Source organism: Coregonus lavaretus (genome assembly GCF_964263955.1).
Source record: "Coregonus lavaretus genome assembly, contig: HAP1_SCAFFOLD_808, whole genome shotgun sequence".
Lineage (NCBI taxonomy): Eukaryota > Metazoa > Chordata > Actinopteri > Salmoniformes > Salmonidae > Coregonus > Coregonus lavaretus.
This window is the reverse complement of record NW_028162377.1, coordinates 121,620-144,983: the sequence shown is the minus strand read 5'-3', so window position 1 is coordinate 144,983 and position 23,364 is coordinate 121,620. Positions and strand designations below refer to the sequence as shown.

The window sequence follows — 23,364 nt, the reverse complement described above, 5'->3', positions numbered from 1 at the left end:
AGGGGTGAAGACTTGGCTAGTCTGAAACTGTCAGAGAGTTTCTGTTTAGAGGGGTGAAGACTTGGCTAGTCTGAAACTGTCAGAGAGTTTCTGTTTAGAGGGGTGAAGACTTGGCTCGTCTGAAACTGTCAGAGAGTTTCTGTTTAGAGGGGTGAAGACTTGGCTAGTCTGAAACTGTCAGAGAGTTTCTGTCTAGAGGGGTGAAGACTTGGCTAGTCTGAAACTGTCAGAGAGTTTCTGTTTAGGAGGGGTGAAGACTTGGCTAGTCTGAAACTGTCAGAGAGTTTCTGTTTAGGAGGGGTGAAGACTTGGCTAGTCTGAAACTGTCAGAGAGAGTTTCTGTTTAGGAGGGGTGAAGACTTGGCTAGTCTGAAACGGTCAGAGAGTTTCTGTTTAGGAGGGGTGAAGACTTGGCTAGTCTGAAACTGTCAGAGAGTTTCTGTTTAGGAGGGGTGAAGACTTGGCTAGTCTGAAACTGTCAGAGAGTTTCTGTTTAGGAGGGGTGAAGACTTGGCTAGTCTGAAACTGTCAGAGAGTTTCTGTTTAGAAGGGTGAAGACTTGGCTAGTCTGAAACTGTCAGAGAGTTTCTGTTTAGAGGGGTGAAGACTTGGCTAGTCTGAAACTGTCAGAGAGTTTCTGTTTAGGAGGGGTGAAGACTTGGATAGTCCCATTAGAACATTTTCTAAACCCATCTCCCCCCCACAGAACATAATGCAGCATCTGACGCAATTACGTGAAATTTTGTTCAGGCGGTCTGAGATGATCAACAACGTAATTATCTTGACCAACGAGACACGTAAAAAGCGTCCTGTCCGATCCTCGAGATCAACATTATTTCCCGCACTTTTGGCTGTTGATCTGGTATCACACCAGCTCTTTATCAATTCAGAGAATCCTTTTCTTGAATCAGCTGATGTAGCTATAAAATGTCCCAGCGTAAAATAAAAATCACCTGGACACCAAACGAGCAACACGACACAACAAGTATTACGCATCATTATCGAAGACCCCGTTAATGACAGTGTGGATTATGGTTTTTATTAAAATCGTCATGTTAAAGCGACTCTTTCAGAATTCTATAGGCTCCAAGCGCGATAAAGGGTTTTAAATCACGATAAAGGGTTTTAAATCACGATAAAGGGTTTTAAATCACGATAAAGGGTTTCAAATCACGATAAAGGGTTTTAAATCACGATAAAGGGTTTTAAATCAACTCGTGATTTTATATTGAATGACCCTCTTTTTATTATCTCAATAACATAAATAAAATGGCAGATTATTACCAATGACTTATCAACAGCTCTAACAGGTTGTCCACCACAGTTAAAAGTCACTGGCACCCCTGAACTTAGAGAAAGACCCATATAAACGTATTATAAAACTCACTGGCACCCCTGAACTTAAAGAAAGACCCATATAAATGTATTATAAATCCCTACTGTGTGTACTGAGCTATATGTTGAATATATTTACTATCATAGATGGGGGAACACGACCCCCTGTCAGAGCCAGGGGTGAAAACTAGATGGGGGAACACGACCCCCTGTCAGAGCCAGGGGTGAAAACTAGATGGGATTTCTCAGCGGTACAGGACCTACTGTGGTGTGGTGTGGTGTGGTGTGTGTGTGCTGTGTGGTGTGTGTGTGTGTGTGCACTGTGTTGTGGTGTGTGTGTGTGTGTGTGCACTGTGTTGTGGTGTGTGTGTGTGTGTGTGCACTGTGTTGTGGTGTGTGTGTGTGTGTGTGCACTGTGTTGTGGTGTGTGTGTGTGTGTGTGTTGTGGTGTGTGTGTGTGCACTGTGTTGTGGTGTGTGTGGGTGTGTGTGTGTGTGTGTTGTGGTGTGTGTGTGTGTGTGTGTACTGTGGTGTGTGTGTGTGTGTGCTGTGGTGTGTGTGTGTTGTGGTGTGTGTGTGTGTGTCTACCTGTTAATGTCCACAGAACTCAGTCCTCTCTCAGTCTCCGTCTCAGTCAGGTCCACAGAACCAGAACCCAGCATCCTCTGGAGAAACACACACAATTATCTTTCACAAAGATGCATTATCATGACGTAAATGTGCAAAAAATGGTGTGGGAATTATGTCAGCGATCATGTCCGTGTGATCATGACAGTGTCTCTACAGTGTTGTCTGCAAGAGAGGGTGTGTGTGTGTCTGTGTGTGTGTGTGTGAGTGTGTCTGTGTGTGTGTGTGTGTCTGTGTGTGAGTGTCTGTGTGTGTGTGTGTCTGTCTGTGTGTGTGTGTCTGTGTGTGTCTGTGTCTGTGTGTGAGTGTGTCTGTGTGTGTGTGTCTGTGTGTGTGTGTCTGTGTGTGTGTGTCTGTGTGTGTGTCTGTGTGTGTGTGTCTGTGTGTGTCTGTGTGTGTGTCTGTGTGTGTGTCTGTCTTTCTGTGTGTGTGTGTCTGTGTGTGTGTGTCTGTGTGTGTGTGTCTTTGTGTGTGTGTGTGTGTGTGTGTGTCTGTGTCTCTGTGTCTGTGTCTCTGTGTGTGAGTGTGTCTGTGTGTGAGTGTGTCTGTGTGTGAGTGTGTCTGTGTGTGAGTGTGTCTGTGTGTGAGTGTGTGTGTCTGTGTGTGTGTGTGTGTGTGTGTGTGTCTGTGTCTGTGTGTGTGTGTGTGTGTGTGTCTGTGTGTGTGTGTGTGTGTCTGTGTGTCTGTGTGTGTGTGTCCCCTACCTGATTGTGTGTCAGTGTGCCTCCTGGGGTCCCCAGCATCCTGACGTAAGAGATGGCTGCATCCCCTCTCCTCTTCACCTTCTTGATGTGAGCCTGAGAGAGAGAGACAGACAGATTGGGGGTTTACTCCCTGAGCCTGAGAGAGAGAGACAGATTGGGGCCTGAGAGAGACAGACAGACAGATTTGGGCCTGAGAGAGAGAGACAGACATATTGGGGCCTGAGAGAGAGAGACAGACAGATTGGGGCCTGAGAGAGACAGACAGACAGATTGGGGCCTGAGAGAGAGAGACAGACAGATTGGGGCCTGAGAGAGAGAGACAGACAGATTGGGGCCTGAGAGAGAGAGACAGACAGATTGGGGCCTGAGAGAGAGAGACAGACAGATTGGGGCCTGAGAGAGACAGACAGACAGATTGGGGCCTGAGAGAGAGAGACAGACAGATTGGGGCCTGAGAGAGAGAGACAGACAGATTGGGGCCTGAGAGAGAGAGACAGACAGATTGGGGCCTGAGAGAGAGAGACAGACAGATTGGGGCCTGAGAGAGAGAGACAGACAGATTGGGGGTTTATTCCCCCTGTTACTAAATGACGTTGTTCTATGAGGATTATTGATTGTATTCTGCATTGTTGGGAAGGGCCTGTAAGAAGCATTTCACTCTGTAGCTCAGCTGGTAGAGCACGGCGTTTGTAACGCCAGGGTAGTGGGTTCGATCCCCGGGACCACCCATACACAAAAAATTTATGCACACATGACTGTAAGTCGCTTTGGATAAAAGCGTCTGCTAAATGGCATATTATTATTATATTATTATAAGTCTACACCTGGTGTTTGCCAAGCATGTGACAATTCATATTTGAGGGAGAGAGAGGAGAGAGAAAGGGGGGAGAGACAGAGAAAGAGAGAAAGAGGGGGGAGACAGAGAAAGGGGGGAGAGAGAGAAAGAGAGAGAGACAGAGAAAGAGGGGGTGAGAGATAGAGAAAGAGGGGGAGAGAGATAGAGAAAGGGGGGGAGAGAGAGAGAAAGGGGGGAGAGAGAGAGAGAAAGAGGGGGGAGAGATAGAGAAAGAGGGGGGAGAGATAGAGAAAGAGGGGGAGAGAGAGAGAAAGAGGGGGGAGAGAGAGGGGAGAGAGAGAAAGAAAGAGGGGTGAGAGAAAGAGGGGGGAGAGAGAGAAAGAGGGGGGAGAGAGAGAGAGAAAGAGGGGGGGAGAGAGAGAGAAAGAGGGAGGGGGAGAGAGAAAGAGGGTGGAGAGAGAGAGAAAGAGGGGGGAGAGAGAGAGAAAGAGGGGAGAGAGAGAGAGAAAGAGGGGGGAGAGAGAGAGAAAGAGGGGGGAGAGAGAGAGAAAGAGAGAAAGAGGGGGGAGAGAGAGAAAGAAAGAAGGGGGAGAGAGAGAGAGAGAGAGAAAGAGGGGGGAGAGAGAGAAAGAAAGAAGGGGGAGAGAGAGAGAGAGAGAGAAAGAGGGGGGAGAGAGAGAAAGAAGGGTAATCTCTCCTCCGTCAGTCTTCTTCTTCTTTGGAGGGGGGAGAGAGAGACGTGGTTCTCTGTAGCTCAGCTGGTAGAGCACGGCGCTTGTAACGCCAAGGTAGTGGGTTCGATCCCCGGGACCACCCATACACAAAAATGTATGCACGCATGACTGTAAGTCGCTTTGGATAAAAGCGTCTGCTAAATGGCATATTATTATTATTAATATTAGAGAGAGAAAGAGGGGGGAGAGAGAGAGAAAGAGGGGGGAGAGAGAGAGAAAGAGGGGGGAGAGAGAGAGAAAGAGGGGGGGTGAGAGAAAGAAAGAGGGGGGGAGAGAGAAAGAAAGAGGGGGGCAAGAGAGAAAGAAGGGGGAGAGAGAGAGAAAGAGGGGGGAGAGAGAGAGAAAGAGGGGGGAGAGAGAGAGAAAGAGGGGGGAGAGAGAGAAAGAAAGAGGGGGCGAGAGAGAGAGAAAGAGGGGAGAGAGAGATAAAGAAGGGTAATCTCTCCTCCTTCAGTCTTCTTCTTTGGACTTTATTTGGCATTTGGCAACCAACTTTAAGGTGCATCACCGCCACCAACTGGACTGGAGCGCGGACCTCAGTTCATCTTTCCATCACCCACGTGGGTAGATGCTCCTATAAACCAATGAGGAGATGGGAGAGGAGAGGACTTGCAGCGCATCAAACGTCACAAATAGAACCAAGTTCTATATTAGCGAGACGCTCGTTGATACGCACGCGAGCGGTCTGGATGAAACGATTTGAATAACGTGCACGTTGATTTAGCAACGCTCGCGGTGTGGTCAACATGTCATGGCTTCCAAACAACACAGGCTGCTAGTGAACACACACTACACACACACACACACTACACACACACACACACACACTACAGACACACACACACACTACAGACACACACACACTACAGACACACACACACTACAGACACACTACAGACACACATACACAAAAACTATACACACACAAACTACACACACACACACACTACAGACACACACAAACACACACAAACTACAGACACACACACACAAACTACAGACACACACACACAAACTACAGACACACACACACACAAACTACAGATACACAAACTACAGACACACACACACACACACAGTAAACACTTGATCTGAAGTCACGTTACAGGCGAGGGGGAGGAACATTCCAGATGGACCCAGATAACTACCTCCAGCTTGCGTATGGCGAGGTCATATTTGGGTTCACATTCCAGTAGCTGGACCCTCTCTAGTAGAGACTCCATCTTGGATTCAGACTGTTTCATGGCACTATGCACTTCCTGCTGGAGCAGACCTTGGACCTGGGGGAGAACACACACCTGGTTAATACACACACACACACACCTGGTTAATACACACACACACACACCTGGTTAATACACACACACACACACCTGGTTAATACACACACACACACACCTGGTTAATACACACACCTGGTTAATACACACACACCTGGTTAATACACACACACCTGGTTAATACACACACACACCTGGTTAATACACACACACCTGACCCTGGACCTGGGGGAGAACACACACCTGGTTAATACACACACACCTGGTTAATACACACACACCTGACCCTGGACCTGGGGGAGAACACACACCTGGTTAATACACACACACCTGGTTAATACACACACACCTGACCCTGGACCTGGGGAGAACACACACCTGGTTAATACACACACACCAGACCCTGGACCTGGGGAGAACACACACCTGGTTAATACACACACACCTGACCCTGGACCTGGGGAGAACACACACCTGGTTAATACACACACACCAGACCCTGGACCTGGGGGAGAACACACACCTGGTTAATACACACACACCTGGTTAATACACACACACCTGACCCTGGACCTGGGGAGAACACACACCTGGTTAATACACACACACCTGGTTAATACACACACACCTGGTTAATACACACACACACCAGACCCTGGACCTGGGGAGAACACACACCTGGTTAATACACACACACCTGACCCTGGACCTGGGGAGAACACACACCTGGTTAATACACACACACACACACCTGACCCTGGACCTGGGGAGAACACACACCTGGTTAATACACACACCAGACCCTGGACCTGGGGAGACCCCACACCTGGTTAATACACACACACCAGACCCTGGACCTGGGGGAGAACACACACCTGGTTAATACACACACCTGGTTAATACACACACACCTGACCCTGGACCTGGGGGAGAACACACACCTGGTTAATACACACACCTGACCCTGGACCTGTGGAGAACACACACCTGGTTAATACACACACACGTGACCCTGGACCTGGGGAGAACACACACCTGGTTAATACACACACACACACCTGACCCTGGACCTGGGGAGAACACACACCTGGTTAATACACACACACGTGACCCTGGACCTGGGGAGAACACACACCTGGTTAATACACACACACCTGACCCTGGACCTGGGGGAGAACACACACCTGGTTAATACACACACCAGACCCTGGACCTGGGGAGACCCCACACCTGGTTAATACACACACACCAGACCCTGGACCTGGGGGAGAACACACACCTGGTTAATACACACACACCTGACCCTGGACCTGGGGGAGAACACACACCTGGTTAATACACACACCTGACCCTGGACCTGTGGAGAACACACACCTGGTTAATACACACACACCTGACCCTGACCCTGGGGAGAACACACACCTGGTTAATACACACACACACCTGACCCTGGACCTGGGGAGAACACACACCTGGTTAATACACACACCAGACCCTGGACCTGGGGGAGAACACACACCTGGTTAATACACACACACCTGACCCTGGACCTGGGGGAGAACACACACCTGGTTAATACACACACCTGGTTAATACACACACACCAGACCCTGGACCTGGGGGAGAACACACACCTGGTTAATACACACACCTGGTTAATACACACACCAGACCCTGGACCTGGGGAGAACACACACCTGACCCTGGACCTGGGGAGAACACACACCTGGTTAATACACACACCTGGTTAATACACACACCTGGTTAATACACACACACCTGACCCTGGACCTGGGGAGGACACACACCTGGTTAATACACACACACCAGACCCTGGACCTGGGGAGAACACACACCTGGTTAATACACACACACCTGACCCTGGGGAGAACACACACCTGGTTAATACACACACACACACACCTGACCCTGGACCAGGGGAGAACACACACCTGGTTAATACACACACACCTGACCCTGGACCTGGGGAGAACACACACCTGTTTAATACACACACACCTGGTTAATACACACACCTGACCCTGCACCTGGACACACCTGGGGTGTATTCATTAGTGGTACACCCTAGCAAAACGTTTTGCAACGGGAACTGTTTACTGTAAACTCTTTGCAACGTGATGTAAAAGCTGTTGAGTTCTATTTCACCATTCATCTATTGATAGGACAGGCGCCTGTCAGTCACAAAGCCATTGATGACAGGGAAACACTGCTGGTTTGACAGTCTGCTGTCTGTCCCGCCTCCCGGTGCCTGTGTGCGCTGTGGTTGGTTGCAGTCTAATTTCTTTACATGGAGGAGAGGGAGAGCGTGATGCTCCTTCGTCGTCTTTGTGAGTGAATTTCAGGGCTCTACAGAGTCACCGTCTCATTTCAGGGCTCTACAGAGTCACCGTCTCATTTCAGGGCTCTACAGAGTCTCCGTCTCATTTCAGGGCTCTACAGAGTCACCGTCTCATTTCAGGGCTCTACAGAGTCACCGTCTCATTTCAGGGCTCTACAGAGTCACCGTCTCATTTCAGGGCTCTCCAGAGTCACCGTCTCATTTCAGGGCTCTCCAGAGTCACCGTCTCATTTCAGGGCTCTACAGAGTCACCGTCTCATTTCAGGGCTCTACAGAGTCACCGTCTCATTTCAGGGCTCTACAGAGTCACCGTCTCATTTCAGGGCTCTACAGAGTCACCGTCTCATTTCAGGGCTCTACAGAGTCACCGTCTCATTTCAGGGCTCTACAGAGTCACCGTCTCATTTCAGGGCTCTACAGAGTCACCGTCTCATTTCAGGGCTCTACAGAGTCACCGTCTCATTTCAGGGCTCTACAGAGTCTCCGTCTCATTTCAGGGCTCTACAGAGTCACCGTCTCATTTCAGGGCTCTACAGAGTCACCGTCTCATTTCAGGGCTCTACAGAGTCACCGTCTCATTTCAGGGCTCCACAGAGTCACCGTCTCATTTCAGGGCTCCACAGAGTCACCGTCTCATTTCAGGGCTCTACAGAGTCACCGTCTCATGTCAGGGCTCTACAGAGTCACCGTCTCATGTCAGGGCTCTACAGAGTCACCGTCTCATTTCAGGGCTCTACAGAGTCACCGTCTCATTTCAGGGCTCTCCAGAGTCACCGTCTCATGTCAGGGCTCTACAGAGTCACCGTCTCATTTCAGGGCTCTACAGAGTCACCGTCTCATTTCAGGGCTCTACAGAGTCACCGTCTCATTTCAGGGCTCTACAGAGTCACCGTCTCATTTCAGGGCTCTACAGAGTCACCGTCTCATTTCAGGGCTCTACAGAGTCACCGTCTCATTTCAGGGCTCTACAGAGTCACCGTCTCATGTCAGGGCTCTCCAGAGTCACCGTCTCATTTCAGGGCTCTCCAGAGTCACCGTCTCATTTCAGGGCTCTACAGAGTCACCGTCTCATTTCAGGGCTCTACAGAGTCACCGTCTCATTTCAGGGCTCTACAGAGTCACCGTCTCATTTCAGGGCTCTACAGAGTCACCGTCTCATTTCAGGGCTCTACAGAGTCACCGTCTCATTTCAGGGCTCTACAGAGTCACCGTCTCATTTCAGGGCTCTAGATGTACCAGGGTTGTGTTCAGCAGCCATCCTAGATGTACCAGGGTTGTGTTCAGCAGCCATCCTAGATGTACCAGGGTTGTGTTCAGCAGCCATCCTAGATGTACCAGGGTTGTGTTCAGCAGCCATCATAGATGTACCAGGGTTGTGTTCAGCAGCCATCCTAGATGTACCAGGGTTGTGTTCAGCAGCCATCCTAGATGTACCAGGGTTGTGTTCAGCAGCCATCCTATATGTACCAGGGTTGTGTTCAGCAGCCATCCTATATGTACCAGGGTTGTGTTCAGCAGCCATCCTATATGTACCAGGGTTGTGTTCAGCAGCCATCCCAGATGTACCAGGGTTGTGTTCAGCAGGGCACAACGTACCAAAACATTCCACAACAGAAAGCCAAAATTAAAGAGTCACGCCAACAGAATATGACCAGGCTGCTTACCTCATACTTGGAGAACATCTTGGTTGGCTGGTCAGAGTCAGGTGACCCGTCTTCAAGCTCTCTCGTCCTCTTCCTCATCCTGGCAGACAGAACAGAACAGTTCAACTACACGGACCCAAACAGTTAGTGATAGTTCAACTACACGGACCCAAACAGTTAGTTATAGTTCTGCTACACGGACCCAAACAGTTAGTTATAGTTCTGCGTGGTTCACGTGGGGTAAACTAATCCTAGGTGGTTTGCCTAAGACCACTTCTATTAGATGTTCCTTCGCTACCGTACACCACCCTTTGGTTGGTTCTGTCAACGGAACAATGTAGTCCTTTTTGAACAGACTAAAAGGCGATATATCTATTTGACAAGCACTCTGTACAACAGAAAGATATATCTATTTGACAAGCACTCTGTACAACAGAAAGATATATCTATTTGACAAGCACTCTGTACAACAGAAAGATATATCTATTTGACAAGCACTCTGTACAACAGAAAGATATATCTATTTGACAAGCATTCTGTACAACAGAAAGATATATCTATTTTACAAGCACTCTGTACAACAGAAAGATATATCTATTTTACAAGCACTCTGTACAACAGAAAGAAAGTATTTCACTGTTTACCACGGCCAATCTACTGCGGCAATTTCCCCCCTCCACACTTTGTATGAATAATGTTAGTGAACTGTTATTATTTAATCTGACTATTTATGTTATTCGAAAAGCGTCTGGTATGGTCCTTCATCATCAAGATCAGGGGGGTAAAATAACCCCGGACTGTCCATATTGAAATATGTAACTATACTGAACCAAAAAAATTACAAAAAAACGCAACATGCGACAATTTCCAAGGATATCAGTCAATTGAACTAAAATCATTAGGCCCTAATATCTGGATTTCACATGACTAGGCAGGGGGCGGAGCCGTGGGTGGGCCTGGTCTGCGGTTTTGAGGTCGTTTGGACGTACTGCCAAATTCTCTAAAACGACGGTGGAGGCGGCTTACAGTAGAGAAATGAACATTAAATTCTATGGCAACAGCTCTGCTGGACATTCCTGCAGTCAGCATGCCAATTGCACACGCCCTCAAAAACCCTGAGACATCTGTGACATTGTGTTGCGTGACAAAACATTGCACATTTTTAGAGTGGCCTTTAAAAATTGTCCCCAGCACAAGGTGCACCTGTGTAATGATCATGCTGTTTAAATCAGCTTCTTGATATTGCCACACTTGTCAGGTGGACGGATTATCTTGGCAAAGGTTGAAATGCTCACTATCAGGAACCCCAAAACAATTGCAGCACAACATTTGAGAGATCTGGGATCTTTTATTTCAGCTCAAGAAACATGGGACCAACACTTTACATGTTGCATTTATATTTTAGTTCAGTGTACATCAATAGGCCTGAAGGAAATGGCCCTAGCTGCTAGACTAGCCCAGGCCACCAAGCTAGCGGTCACCATCATGAATCAAGTCGACAATCTACTGGTAAATCCTTTTCAATCCTTGTCATATGAAGAGAAATAACGAAGAGAAATTAGAGAAAACGTATCGGTGCTCATCGGACATAAACGTTACACAACAAGTTGGAAATTCGCAAATTCAACAATGGAGTGGTTTGGAAGGAATCAGTGGCTAACTGCAAGCATTGCAAAGCAATCACTAGCCTGCTATTCAGTGGAGTGGATGTGTGGTCCAAGTCTGGGTTTAAGGGTCTCTTTTCCAAGCTTAAAAAATGATAAACATTCCACATTGGCCGTGCTGTCAATCCAGCATGACTTCTGCCGCGCTCAAAACAACTGGGAACTCGGAACTGGGAAATCTCAGACTTCAGTGAGTTCAAGACAACTGGGAACTTGAAATAAAAACGAGGCTCTGACTGGGAATATATATTTTTAACGGTCGTCCAACTCGGAATTGCAAGTCAGGAACTCGGGCCTCTTTCTAGAGCTCCGACCTGAAGATCACTGAAGTCGTCATGATTCGACCTTGTTTTTTTCCCCCAGAGTTCTTAGTTGTCTTGAAAGCACCATAAATCCAGAGAATGCAAAAGACTTTGATGACAAAATTTGATGACAAAATTTGCCCACAAAGGACCGCAGCTCCACCTTCCTGTTCAAGTGAGCACAGCACAACAAGTTGAGTCCAAAAATGTATTGTATGCTGCTGCATACATGATGTAATATGCCAGGGAGATAGTATTACTTTCTTAGCTACAGTATACATAAGTGTATGTTGTGTAGTAAGCTGTTAGTAGCCCATGTGCCTCACCCTAATAATGTGGTCCATTTTACCCTCTTAATTTCGCCTACTGTTCTGACTTGGTGGTGCACATGTAGCCTATAGCCTGTTTTAGAGAAATGTCATCATTGAATATTGTAAGAGCTTTCATTGTCTGCTTATATGCCCCCTTTATTTATCCTACGGTTCTGACTTGGTGTACAGGGAGAATACTGTAAGAACGGCCCATGTTCTGAATTCTGTCGCTGCACATTTCAAAAGTGCTGAACAAATAGTTATATTGACTACGTCCGTCCCAGCTCGCTCATTAAGGTCTTAAATCGAAATTACGGATTGCCTCTTATCCGCTCGTCATCCCCTTATGCCGTAGTTTGGACATCTCAATTGTCAGTAGAAACCACATTTGTTTAAGCAAGTCATCCATGTTTTTTTTTAAAGGCAGACAAGGCTCCTCTGATAGCCAGGTGTATCGGTGGTAAGGTGTTGGGAATCTGCTGTTGGGACAGCTTTATGGAGGCCCTAACAGTTTGTGGGCACCGTTTGTCACCGTTATAGTGCAATTAATGTATTGTTTAGTGTTGTGTAGTGGCTTTGCTGTTATGCATTCCCCAATGAGTTTGCCCCACCAAGATTGACATGCTAAAATAACCACTGCCTAGTCCTATAGCGTTTGAGCGAGCGACAGAGAACATTATTTTAAGATAGTGAACCCTGACCCCAACGACCCCGCAACGACCCCGCAACGACCCCGCATGGAGAGAAAGAGACCTGACGATATGATATTATTATTTACATTTTAGTCATTTAGCAGACGCTCTTATCCAGAGCCACTTACAGTTAAGTGAGTGCATACATTTATTTTTACCTTATTTTTTTTTTCATTACTGGCCCCCCGTGGGAATCGAACCCACAACCCTGGCGTTGCAAACGCCATGCTCTACCAACTGAGCTACATCCCTGCCGGACATTCCCTCCCCTACCCTGGACGACGCTGGGCCAATTGTGCGCCGCCCCATGGGTCTCCTGGTCGCGGCCGGCTACGACAGAGCCTGGATTCGAACCAGGATCTCTAGTGGCACAGCTAGCACTGCGATGCAGTGCCTTAGACCACTGTGCCATATTATATATACCGTATTGGTCCGAATATAAGACGGCCTTTTTTCCCCTCGAAATAGGTCCAAAAAAGTCGGGTCGTCTTATATTCGGGGTCTAGTATTCAGAGCGCAGTTTCTCTTCTTCGGCGCTCCCTTTAAATGTCAATACACATTCGCGGGCACAGATGGCGCCAAAAATTCGTTCCGGACGGAGGGAAGAGGCGTCCTTAACAACCAGCCCGTTACCGGTGTTTAAAGATGGAAAGACAGGCTGACCATTTAGAGACAAGTGGCTCAAAAGTGGGCCAGGTCAATAAACAACAGCGGAGGAGCTATGATGCCAATTTCAAAATAATGGTTGTCAATAAGGCAGAGTCATCTAACAACTGCCAAGCTGCCAAGACATTCGGGGTCACTGAGTGTAATGTAAGAAGATGGCGAGCAGAAAAACAACGTCTAAAAGATGCTAACAGTCAGCGAAAATCCTTCCGTGGTCCTCAAAGTGGTCGTTTCATTGAGGTTGACCGGAGGGTTTTTGAATATGTCAGGGAAAAAAGAGTTGAGGGAATGCCCATTACCAGAGCTGTCATCCAGGTTAAGGCCCTGGAAATCGCCAGAGAGCTCAACATCACTGGATTTAAAGCCAGCCTCGGCTGGTGTCGTAGGATGATGCGGCGTAATGGACTGTCACTTAGACGGAGAACGAGTTTGGCCCAACGCCTGCCGTCAGACTTCGGAGAGAAGCTGCTTTCGTTTCAGCGCTTTATTATCAACCTGAGGAAGAAGCACTCCTACCCGCTGGATCAGATCGGCAATGCTGATCAGACACCCGTTTATTTCGACATGCCAACATCGGTGACTGTCAATAGAAAGGGAGAAAAGTCTGTGTTGGTGAAATCAACGGGCAACGAGAAGAGCCGCGTCACTGTCATGTTGACATGTCTCGCTGGTGGCAGCAAACTCCCCCCGTATGTCATTCTTAAGCGTAAGACTGTGCCAAAGGACCCAATGCCAGCTGGCATTATTGTGCGCGCCCAGGAGAAGGGCTGGATGGAGTCGGGGCTTGTAGTGGACTGGCTAAAGGTTGTGTGGGGCGCACGCTACGGGGGACTGAGGAAGAGGAGGAACATGCTCGTTCTGGATGCGTTCCGCGGACATCTGACTGAGCCCGTGAAAAGTCAGGTGCGAGCAATGAACGGGGATCTTGTGATCATACCAGGGGGAATGACAAGCCAGCTACAGGTGTTGGACGTAGTTGTGAACAAGCCTTTCAAGGATAACCTGCGAAAAAAATACACAGAGTGGCTCCTGTCTGGCAACCACGCACTCACACCGACCGGGAAAATACAGAAGCCGTCAGTCCGTCTACTGTGTGAATGGATCCTGCATGCATGGGATGCTATTCCCTCACAGAGCATCATCGATGGCTTTAAAAAATGTTGCATCTCAAATGCATTGGACGGCAGCGAGGACGACGTGCTTTGGGAGGAGCCGGTGGAAGCGGAGCAGCTGGGGAGCGATGACAGCGAGAGCGAACACAGCGGGGCAGAGGACGTGTGTGAGGGATAGAGAGACATCGGAGGAGAAGTTTGGCGAATTTTTGTTAAGTTTAGTTAAATGTGTGGCCTGTATTTTCTCTGTTATTTAAAAATGTTGCTTTATTATTGCTTGATATTAATTTTGAATCATACTGTACATAGTTTGCCTTTGTGTTTAATTCACTGTGTTTTTAATATTGTTATTTTAAAATAAAATGAAGTTCTTTGTTCGGCAAATCTAGTCTGCAAATCTGTTTTTCTAAATGTTTGTGTTGAAAAACGGGGGGTCGTCTTATAATCAGGGTCGTCTTATATTCGGACCAATACGGTATATATGATTGTGATTTTCCCCATTCTATATGTATTGTGATTTTCCCCATTGTATATGTATTGCGATTTTCACCATTGTATATGTATTGCGATTCGATACTGGGATTTTATTGCGATTCGAGGTTCCAAACATATTGCTCACCGTGTCTGCTCGTCTATGAAAAGCCAACTGACATTTACTCCTGAGGTACTGACCTGTTGCACCCTCTACAACCACTGTGATTATTATTTGACCCTGCGGGCCATTATGAACATCTTCAACAACGATCTGGCTTTAAATGTGATTGATTGCTGCAGAGAGAGCCATGAGAAAATGAGTTGGAAATAACTAAAAAGTGCTACACGGAAAATTAAAAAGGCACAGAAACCGTAAATGACTGGGTAACAGGAAATAAATGGATTTCCACGGCAGAATTAAAAAAGGAATTTTGGACTGACCGATATTTTCAAATACACGCAACTTTTTAAAAAAGTTTAATATCAACACATTTCGATTTAAAAAAATATTTTGGACATCAAAGTAATCATGAGGGAACCCTAGAGTCAGAAAAGGATATTCATATGATCGGTAAGATATAACATCTTGCAGATAGCCCATTCAACGGACAATCTCTTAGAATAAAATATAAACTATTGGAACCAAGACAAAATAACTGATATTGGCACAAGATGGAGGGAATGTTGGAACATAACTAACGATAATTACAGTTAACCAAAATGGACGCTTAATCCAGTATAAACCAATGTACAGAATGTATTACTACACAAGACACTAAATTCTCAAATTCTACAGCACAACGGGCAGAGTCATGTCTTAAGTGGGAAAACTAACAATGACTCAATAATCCACGCCTTCTGGGAACGCTATAAAGTCCAGAGGTTATGGGCGGAGCTAGAAAGTTGGCTGTCAGAAGTAATGTCCAACGTGAATGTACTTTTAATCCGTCTGTCTGTCTGCATATTTCAAGACACGGCCTATGAAAGCGCAGTGAGATAACTGACGGGTTGGACAATACTTTTCTCAATCAATCATCTTGAAAAAAAAAAACGTATACACTTTAAAAACTGGAAATCAACCAAATCCTCCACCGTTAACACAATGGGACGGTCAAATGCTTTTATTATGTAAAATGTTGAAAGTGCCTGTGGGCGACGGAGAGAAATGAAATGGTGCAGTTTGAGGCCATGTGGTGGAGTGATGCGGGCGCTGGAGATGGGGGCGTGACCTATAGTCCAAGGTCACCCACCAAAAAAGGCTTCAGAAAAGGCATTCCCGTGACATCGGAAACAAAACTGCAACGTCTCATCATTAAGTAGATCATTTTATGAATATTAACACTGTGTGGTTAAAGACTTGTAATATTTTTAAATCAAAAAATTTAAAATTGCAAAATCATAGCGCATTTGGGGTCATTTCCCCTACCAACATTGAGGATGCCATGTTACAACTTAGTTACAATTGCCCCTTCGCCAAGCCCCACCCCCCTTTGGTTACTGGTGCAATCTCTGACAACATTTTTCCCGGGAAGCCCAATTCCCCCTTCTAACCGCTGGCGGAATCCCCTCACAATGATCTCAAACTATGTTTTTAATACACAATGAAATTAAAACACAATCCATGAAGTAATTCAACAATTGTGTACGCCGCCATCTTGTCTATTTTTCGAAGCTTCTCTCATGGATTGAGACAGGTGGGTCTCCACCCCAGAGTGTTGCATTCCACCAAGACACTCACCTGTCTCCATCAACGAGAGAAGCTTTGAAATAGACAAAATGGCGGAGCACACGTTGTTGGATTCCTTCATGAAGCAAAAAACATTTAATTCAATTACGGAGCATTTTCAGAATTCAAACGAACCCCCTGCAACTTGACAACATGGAAGTTTAGAAGACGTGTTGCCTTCCACTCTAGAATTGAGTAAGTATCGCCGAGTAAAGGTTGGTTGAAAAATGATCTGTGCTATACTCTACATTACCTACTGTGTAATGGCTGTATGGAAGCATTCACATAATCGCCGTCGTTTCAAAGTGTAGCTAGTTAGCTAGCTTAGCCTTAGTTCAAACACTGCTCTATCGCAGCACGGGGGGAAAAAAATACAGCACTTTCTCTTTGGAAGAGCGGGGATAGTGCTGTCTGAAACACTGCAGTGTGAATACCTCACTTTCTCTTTGAAGAGCGGGGATAGTGCTGTCTGAAACACTGCAGCGTGAATACCTCACTTTCTCTTTGGAAGAGCGGGGATAGTGCTGTCTGAAACACTGCAGTGTGAATACCTCACTTTCTCTTTGAAGAGCGGGGATAGTGCTGTCTGAAACACTGCAGCGTGAATACCTCACTTTCTCTTTGAAGAGCGGGGATAGTGCTGTCTGAAACACTGCAGTGTGAATACCTCACTTTCTCTGTGGAAGAGCAGGGATAGTGCTGTCTGAAACAATGCAGTGTGAATACCTCACTTTCTCTTTGGAAGAGCGGGGATAGTGCTGTCTGAAACAATGCAGTGTGAATACCTCACTTTCTCATTAAAGAGCGGGCATAGTGCTGTCTGAAACACTGCAGTGTGAATACCTCACTTTCTCTTTGGAAGAGCGGGGATAGCGCTGTCTGAAACAATGCAGTGTGAATACCTCACTTTCTCTTTAAAGAGCGGGCATAGTGCTGTCTGAAACACTGCAGTGTGAATACCTCACTTTCTCTTTGGAAGAGCAGGGGTAGTGCTGTCTGAAACAATGCAGTGTGAATACCTCACTTTCTCTTTGGAAGAGCGGGGATAGCGCTGTCTGAAACAATGCAGTGTGAATACCTCACTTTCTCTTTAAAGAGCGGGCATAGTGCTGTCTGAAACACTGCAGTGTGAATACCTCACTTTCTCTTTAAAGAGCGGGCATAGTGCTGTCTGAAACAATGCAGTGTGAATACCTCACTTTCTCTTTAAAGAGCGGGCATAGTGCTGTCTGAAACAATGCAGTGTGAATACCTCACTTTCTCTTTAAAGAGCGGGCATAGTGCTGTCTGAAACACTGCAGTGTGAATACCTCACAATTTTGGAATCTGGAAAAAAACCCAAATAATACTCCAAGAGGCTGTGCATTTCAGGAATCGCAGTAGCAAGTACCCCTGGTGCACAATTATTTAGCCATCATTTTTTTTTAAACTCTGTTTCCCCCCCACTGCCCTTCATGTGTTTCAAACGTGAGCTTGTCCAAGGTATCGGACTCGACAACAGTTGCTATCTGTTGGAGCGTTGCGATTGGTTGGCCAAAATTCTGGGGGCAGGGCTTAGCGAAGGGTCAATTGTTCCGTTTGTCCATAGCTCCATAAGGTGAAGGGACGTTTTCAACTAAAATCACAGAAGTGGGGTTACAGAAGTAATCTTTCCCCCATTGAAAAGCAGCTGAGCCAAGTCTGAATTCAAGCTGTGAACATCACACATGCTTTACTTTCTTTTCTACTACTGGATTATAGCTCCCATCCAAACGTTGTGAATGATATACACTCATGTCATAGTGTCGTGGTAATTATTCTAATCAAAAGGAGAGACATTTTAGATTTCCTCAAAACAATTTAACTTTATTAATTGCTGCAATAATGGAGCGTTAACGGTCACCCAATGGTGTAGAGCTAAAACCCAAATAAACAGGATTGGGTTACAAACTCTTTATAGTCTTGAGTCCTTGTGACGAAGAACAGATACGTGAAATTACACAAAAAAGGTACATTGTGCTCTCATGCAACAGACATCAAGATTTACATGGAGCCAAATATCTGTCTCTAGTTCATTTACTGCTTGTTTATACAAAAATACTAATGCAACATAGGATACTAAGCCCTTTACTCAGAATAATGGAGTCCAGTATTCATCTGCCATATGGGATAAATCAACTGGAGATTGGGTCTCCCTGGCACCGACAGACAAGCACACAGACACTAATCATGGAATGGAATGTTGTCTTATCACCAAGCCATAGTAAAAATGGTCCTCTGTAGCTCAGCTGGTAGAGCACGGCGCTTGTAACGCCAAAAGGTAGTGGGTTCGATCCCCGGGACCACCCCATACACACACAAAAAAAAAAAATATGCGCGCATGACTGTAAGTCGCTTTGGATAAAAGCGTCTGCTAAATGGCATATTATTATTATTATTAAAATCGACTGTCAGAGGTCAATCTCAGAGGGTCATCTCAGTTCACACAGACACATGAGAGTTCTAAAAACCCTAGTATGTCGCCTCTCAGAAGAACAGACCGTGTGAATGTACTAATATAGGAATACATTCTAATATAAAAGTAAATGTGATTAACGTAATGTTGTAATTCTACGACAATAGTCACCAGTCAACCATTACACTCAAACGTTACTTAACAACCAGTGAATGCTAGCGATGGCTAGCTAATTCTACCAGTCTGTCATAATGAGTGAAGGCTAGCGATGGCTAGCTAATTCTACCAGTCTGTCATAATGAGTGAAGGCTAGCGTTGGCTAGCTATTCTACCAGTGTGTCATAATGAGTGAAGGCTAGCGTTGGCTAGCTATTCTACCAGTCTGTCATAATGAGTGAAGGCTAGCGATGGCTAGCTAATTCTACCAGTCTGTCATAATGAGTGAAGGCTAGCGTTGGCTAGCTATTCTACCAGTGTGTCATAATGAGTGAAGGCTAGCGTTGGCTAGCTATTCTACCAGTGTGTCATAATGAGTGAAGGCTAGCGTTGGCTAGCTAATTCTACCAGTCTGTCATAATGAGTGAATGCTAGCGATGGCTAGCTAATTCTACCAGTCTGTCATAATGAGTGAATGCTAGCGTTGGCTAGCTATTCTACCAGTCTGTCATAATGAGTGAATGCTAGCGTTGGCTAGCTATTCTACCAGTCTGTCATAATGAGTGAATGCTAGCGTTGGCTAGCTATTCTACCAGTCTGTTATAATGAGTGAAGGCTAGCTATTCTACCAGTGTGTCATAATGAGTGAAGGCTAGCTATTCTACCAGTGTGTCATAATGAGTGAAGGCTAGCGTTGGCTAGCTATTCTACCAGTGTGTCATAATGAGTGAATGCTAGCGATGGCTAGCTAATTCTACCAGTCTGTCATAATGAGTGAATGCTAGCGTTGGCTAGCTATTCTACCAGTCTGTCATAATGAGTGAAGGCTAGCGTTGGCTAGCTATTCTACCAGTCTGTCATAATGAGTGTCAGCATGCTAATAGCACACGAAACTGTATATTTGTAAGGGGTAGGTATGCATTAGGTTGATAACGATATCACCAAAGTACACTACATCGCCAAAAGTATGTAGACACCAGCTCGTCAAACATCTCATTCCAAAATCATGGGCATTTATATGGAGTTGGTCCCCCCTTTGCTGCTATAACAGCCTCCACTCTTCTGGGAAGTCTTTCCACTAGATGTTGGAACATTGCGGCAGGGACTTGCTTCCATTCAGCCACAAGAGCATTAGTGAGGTCGGGCACTGATGTTGGGCGATTAGGCCTGGCTTACAGTCGGTGTTCCAATTCATCCCAAAGGTGTTCGATGGGGTTGAGGTCAGGGCTCTGTGCAGGCCAGTCAAGTTATTCCACACCGATCTCGACAAACCATTTCTGTATGGACCTCGCTTTGTGCACGGGGGGGAATTGTTTGGGGTTTTATGCTGGGTTTCTGTATAGCACTTTGTGACATCTGCTGATGTAAAAAGGGCTTTATAAATACATTTGATTGATTGGCATGCTAAAACAGAAAAGGGCCTTCCCCAAACTGTTGCCACAAAGTTGGAAGCACAAAATCGTCTAGAATGTCATTGTCTTCTGTAGCATTAAGATTTCCCTTCACTGGAACTATGGAGCCTGAACCATGAGAAACAGCCCCAGACCATTATTCCTCCTCCATCAAACTATAAAGTTGGCACTATGCATTGGGGCAGGTAGCGTTCGCCAAACCCAGATTCCTCCGTCGGAATGCCAGATGGTGAAGCGTGATTCATCCCTCCAGAGGACGTGTTTCCACTGCTCCAGAGTCCAATGGCGGCGAGCAATGGGGCAGCTCTAGCAGGGCATGTGGCGGAGAGTGTTTACAAGTTTTGAAAGTGTTCATGTTCATAACGTTATCTACACAATGTTGTTGACATTTTTGCAGTTTCGTTTCTAGGGTCACGGAACAACACATTGTTGAATGGGTGGCCCGTGGGACTAATAACTACCACGTTTGTTACCTAGCTTGCAAGCTAATAACAGTCGCAAGTTAGGTAGCTGCTACTTTCCATATGCGCCCCCAACTTGAGGTCGAACCAGTCACACTCGAAGTATCGTTACCTATCGCCCCACAAACGCCATGGCTCTTGCCGAACAAGGGGAAACAACTGCTTCAAGGTATCAGAGCGAGTGAAGTCACCAGTTTGAACCACCCGTTACACCCAACACAATTCTGGCTAAGATTCGGAATATGCACATTTGCTCAAAATCCTCCCTCGTCTAGATCGCTAGCATTACCTTGGCAACCAGGAGGCAGCAAAACGAACGTTAGCTTGCTAGCTAAGTAGCTACGGCACATCCCATCTCACATTCACGTCAGACAATCGCTCAACATTTCCAATGAATTAAGAAAATACTTCCAAAGATTAGAAAACGTGACACGAACCTGTCTGGATCTTCTAAAAACGAAGCAGATGCTTTTAGTTTTCAATGTTTTTTCCTCTGCGGGTTTTCTTCTCAACTAGCTAGCTACGTTAGCAGCTACCAAAATGGAGGAAAACAAGAGCGAAATGGGGCGGGGCTACTGGAAACTAACCCATCAGTAAAACTCAAAGAATATCGCGGGAACTCGTCAAACATCTGGCGTGACTTGGTGGGCTTGATTTCTGTGGAATGGAGAAGGAGACAGTTCTTCATTAGTTTTTTTTTAACCTGTATTTATAGTCGAATTTTTGGGATTGACATACAGAACTTTGTAACAAAGAAAACAGGACAGGTTGTACAATTTAATGGTTTTGATATAATGATTTATTTAAGAAATTCTGACATTGATAAAAATGTAGTATATTTAATACAACTGCTAATAATATTAGGTACATTTCATATTTGCAAATGGTCTAATTCAAAACCTAACTTTTTTCAAGTTTATAAATGAATTTAAACAATATGGCACTACTTTTAACTAAAATGAAAAACGAAAAGGCAATTAAAACTTGTTGTATTATTAATTAATATGATTTGTTTCTTTAGGATTCCTGGAAATGTAAATAGTTTGTATGTATGTTTGTTTGCATGTGACTATTTCTCTTTTGTTTGTTGATATTTGTTTGTAAAAAAAAGAAAAAAAAAAGGTTATACATTTTTTTTTTTAAAGACAGTAAAGCCAAAGGGCTCGTTTGAGGGGGGGAAGCTGAAGCAGCCGACCGCAGACGGAAGTCGAGAAGTAAAGTCAAGGGGATGTGCATCTGCGAAAGTCGGACACTGATGTGGTTTTTCCAACAGCAAGGCTCAATGCAACATGGTGTTGCCATTGTTTGTACACGTTTTTAATTTGTACGGTCGAAAACAAGCGTGTCTTCAACCCCCATATCACACACGCACAAACTGGAAATATGTATCTGTACATTCAGTTTGTGAGAGAGCCTCAAATATTTTACATTTTAGTCATTTAGCAGACGCTCTTATCCAGAGCGACTTACAGGAGCAATTAGGGTTAAGTGCCTTGCTCAAGGGCACATCGACAGATTTTTCACCTAGTCGGCTCGGGGGGATTAGAACCAGCGACCTTTCGGTTACTGGCACAACGCTCTTACCCACTAAGCTACCTGCCGCCCCTGAATATCACATTCCATTTGTAGATATCCAGTGTATACGTGAATCATGGCGAAGTTGGTCGCTGTTTCAGTCATGTCTTTGGTTTACGTCCACGCGTGTGGGTCAAACAAAAAAACACTGTAATGATTGGTTGGCAATAGAACCTCCCACAATGCAGGCGATGGCTGCAGGAGGAAGCTGGGGAAGAGCGACTGCAGAAACTTGCAGTTCATTGCAGTCAAAAAACTTCCTGACCTTTTGATCACACTGTTTTTTTTTTGTAAAAAGTTCACGCAGTCGTTACGTAGGGTGCAAGCCTGATCATTATTATCCACATAATGCAACGTACTTTAGAAGAGGCCGGTGACCCAACGACGGGTCAACGACTTGACAAAAGTGATCCGCTCAAACGTGCCCAAAGTACAGCACAGTAAGAAGATAGGCAGAAACTGCTCCTCCAATAGAAATCCTTAATGGCTCTCCGCTGTACGATTGTATGGATGGAGCCACAGCTTTTGAAGTCAAGCGGCGAATTGTTCGCCCTTGCAGCGGAATCCGGGGGGGTCCGACCTATGCAGGGAAGAGGATCGGCATCTACCCAGACCTGAGTGGCGAACTGCCAAAACAGAGGGAGACCTACGACGAGGTGAGATCCCAGCGACGCAAAAACTAAGCTTGAGATGCGGCTTAATCCACCTGTAAAAAAAACTCATCTTGACATTCCAGAACACAACACGCACGTTTTCCACTGCCAAGGAAGCTCAAGACTTCTTCTTCTTCTTCGATAAAGCACATCAAACCCAACACACAAGGGGACAAGTAAGCATTTCGTTTTGACGATGTATACCAATGTGTATCCCGTAGTCCTACATAGCCTACGACTAATAAAAC

At 45.8% G+C, this 23,364-nt stretch overlaps 1 protein-coding gene across 1 annotated transcript in view; it reads right to left on the bottom strand.

Moving 5' to 3' along the window:
* LOC311119316 (uncharacterized protein) overlaps positions 1-21,440 on the bottom strand; it is a 36,800-nt gene extending 15,360 nt beyond the window's left edge. Inside the window, exons 1-5 of the mRNA XM_084194036.1 lie at positions 21,326-21,440; positions 9,500-9,578; positions 5,345-5,476; positions 2,667-2,759; positions 1,924-2,000 (exon numbers count right to left, since the gene is read on the bottom strand). Coding sequence (XP_084050162.1) covers positions 1,924-2,000; positions 2,667-2,759; positions 5,345-5,476; positions 9,500-9,577 — 380 coding nt within the window. The 5' untranslated portion in view covers position 9,578; positions 21,326-21,440. The remainder of the gene's footprint in view (positions 1-1,923; positions 2,001-2,666; positions 2,760-5,344; positions 5,477-9,499; positions 9,579-21,325) is intronic.
* Between the last annotated feature and the right edge of the window lie 1,924 nt (positions 21,441-23,364).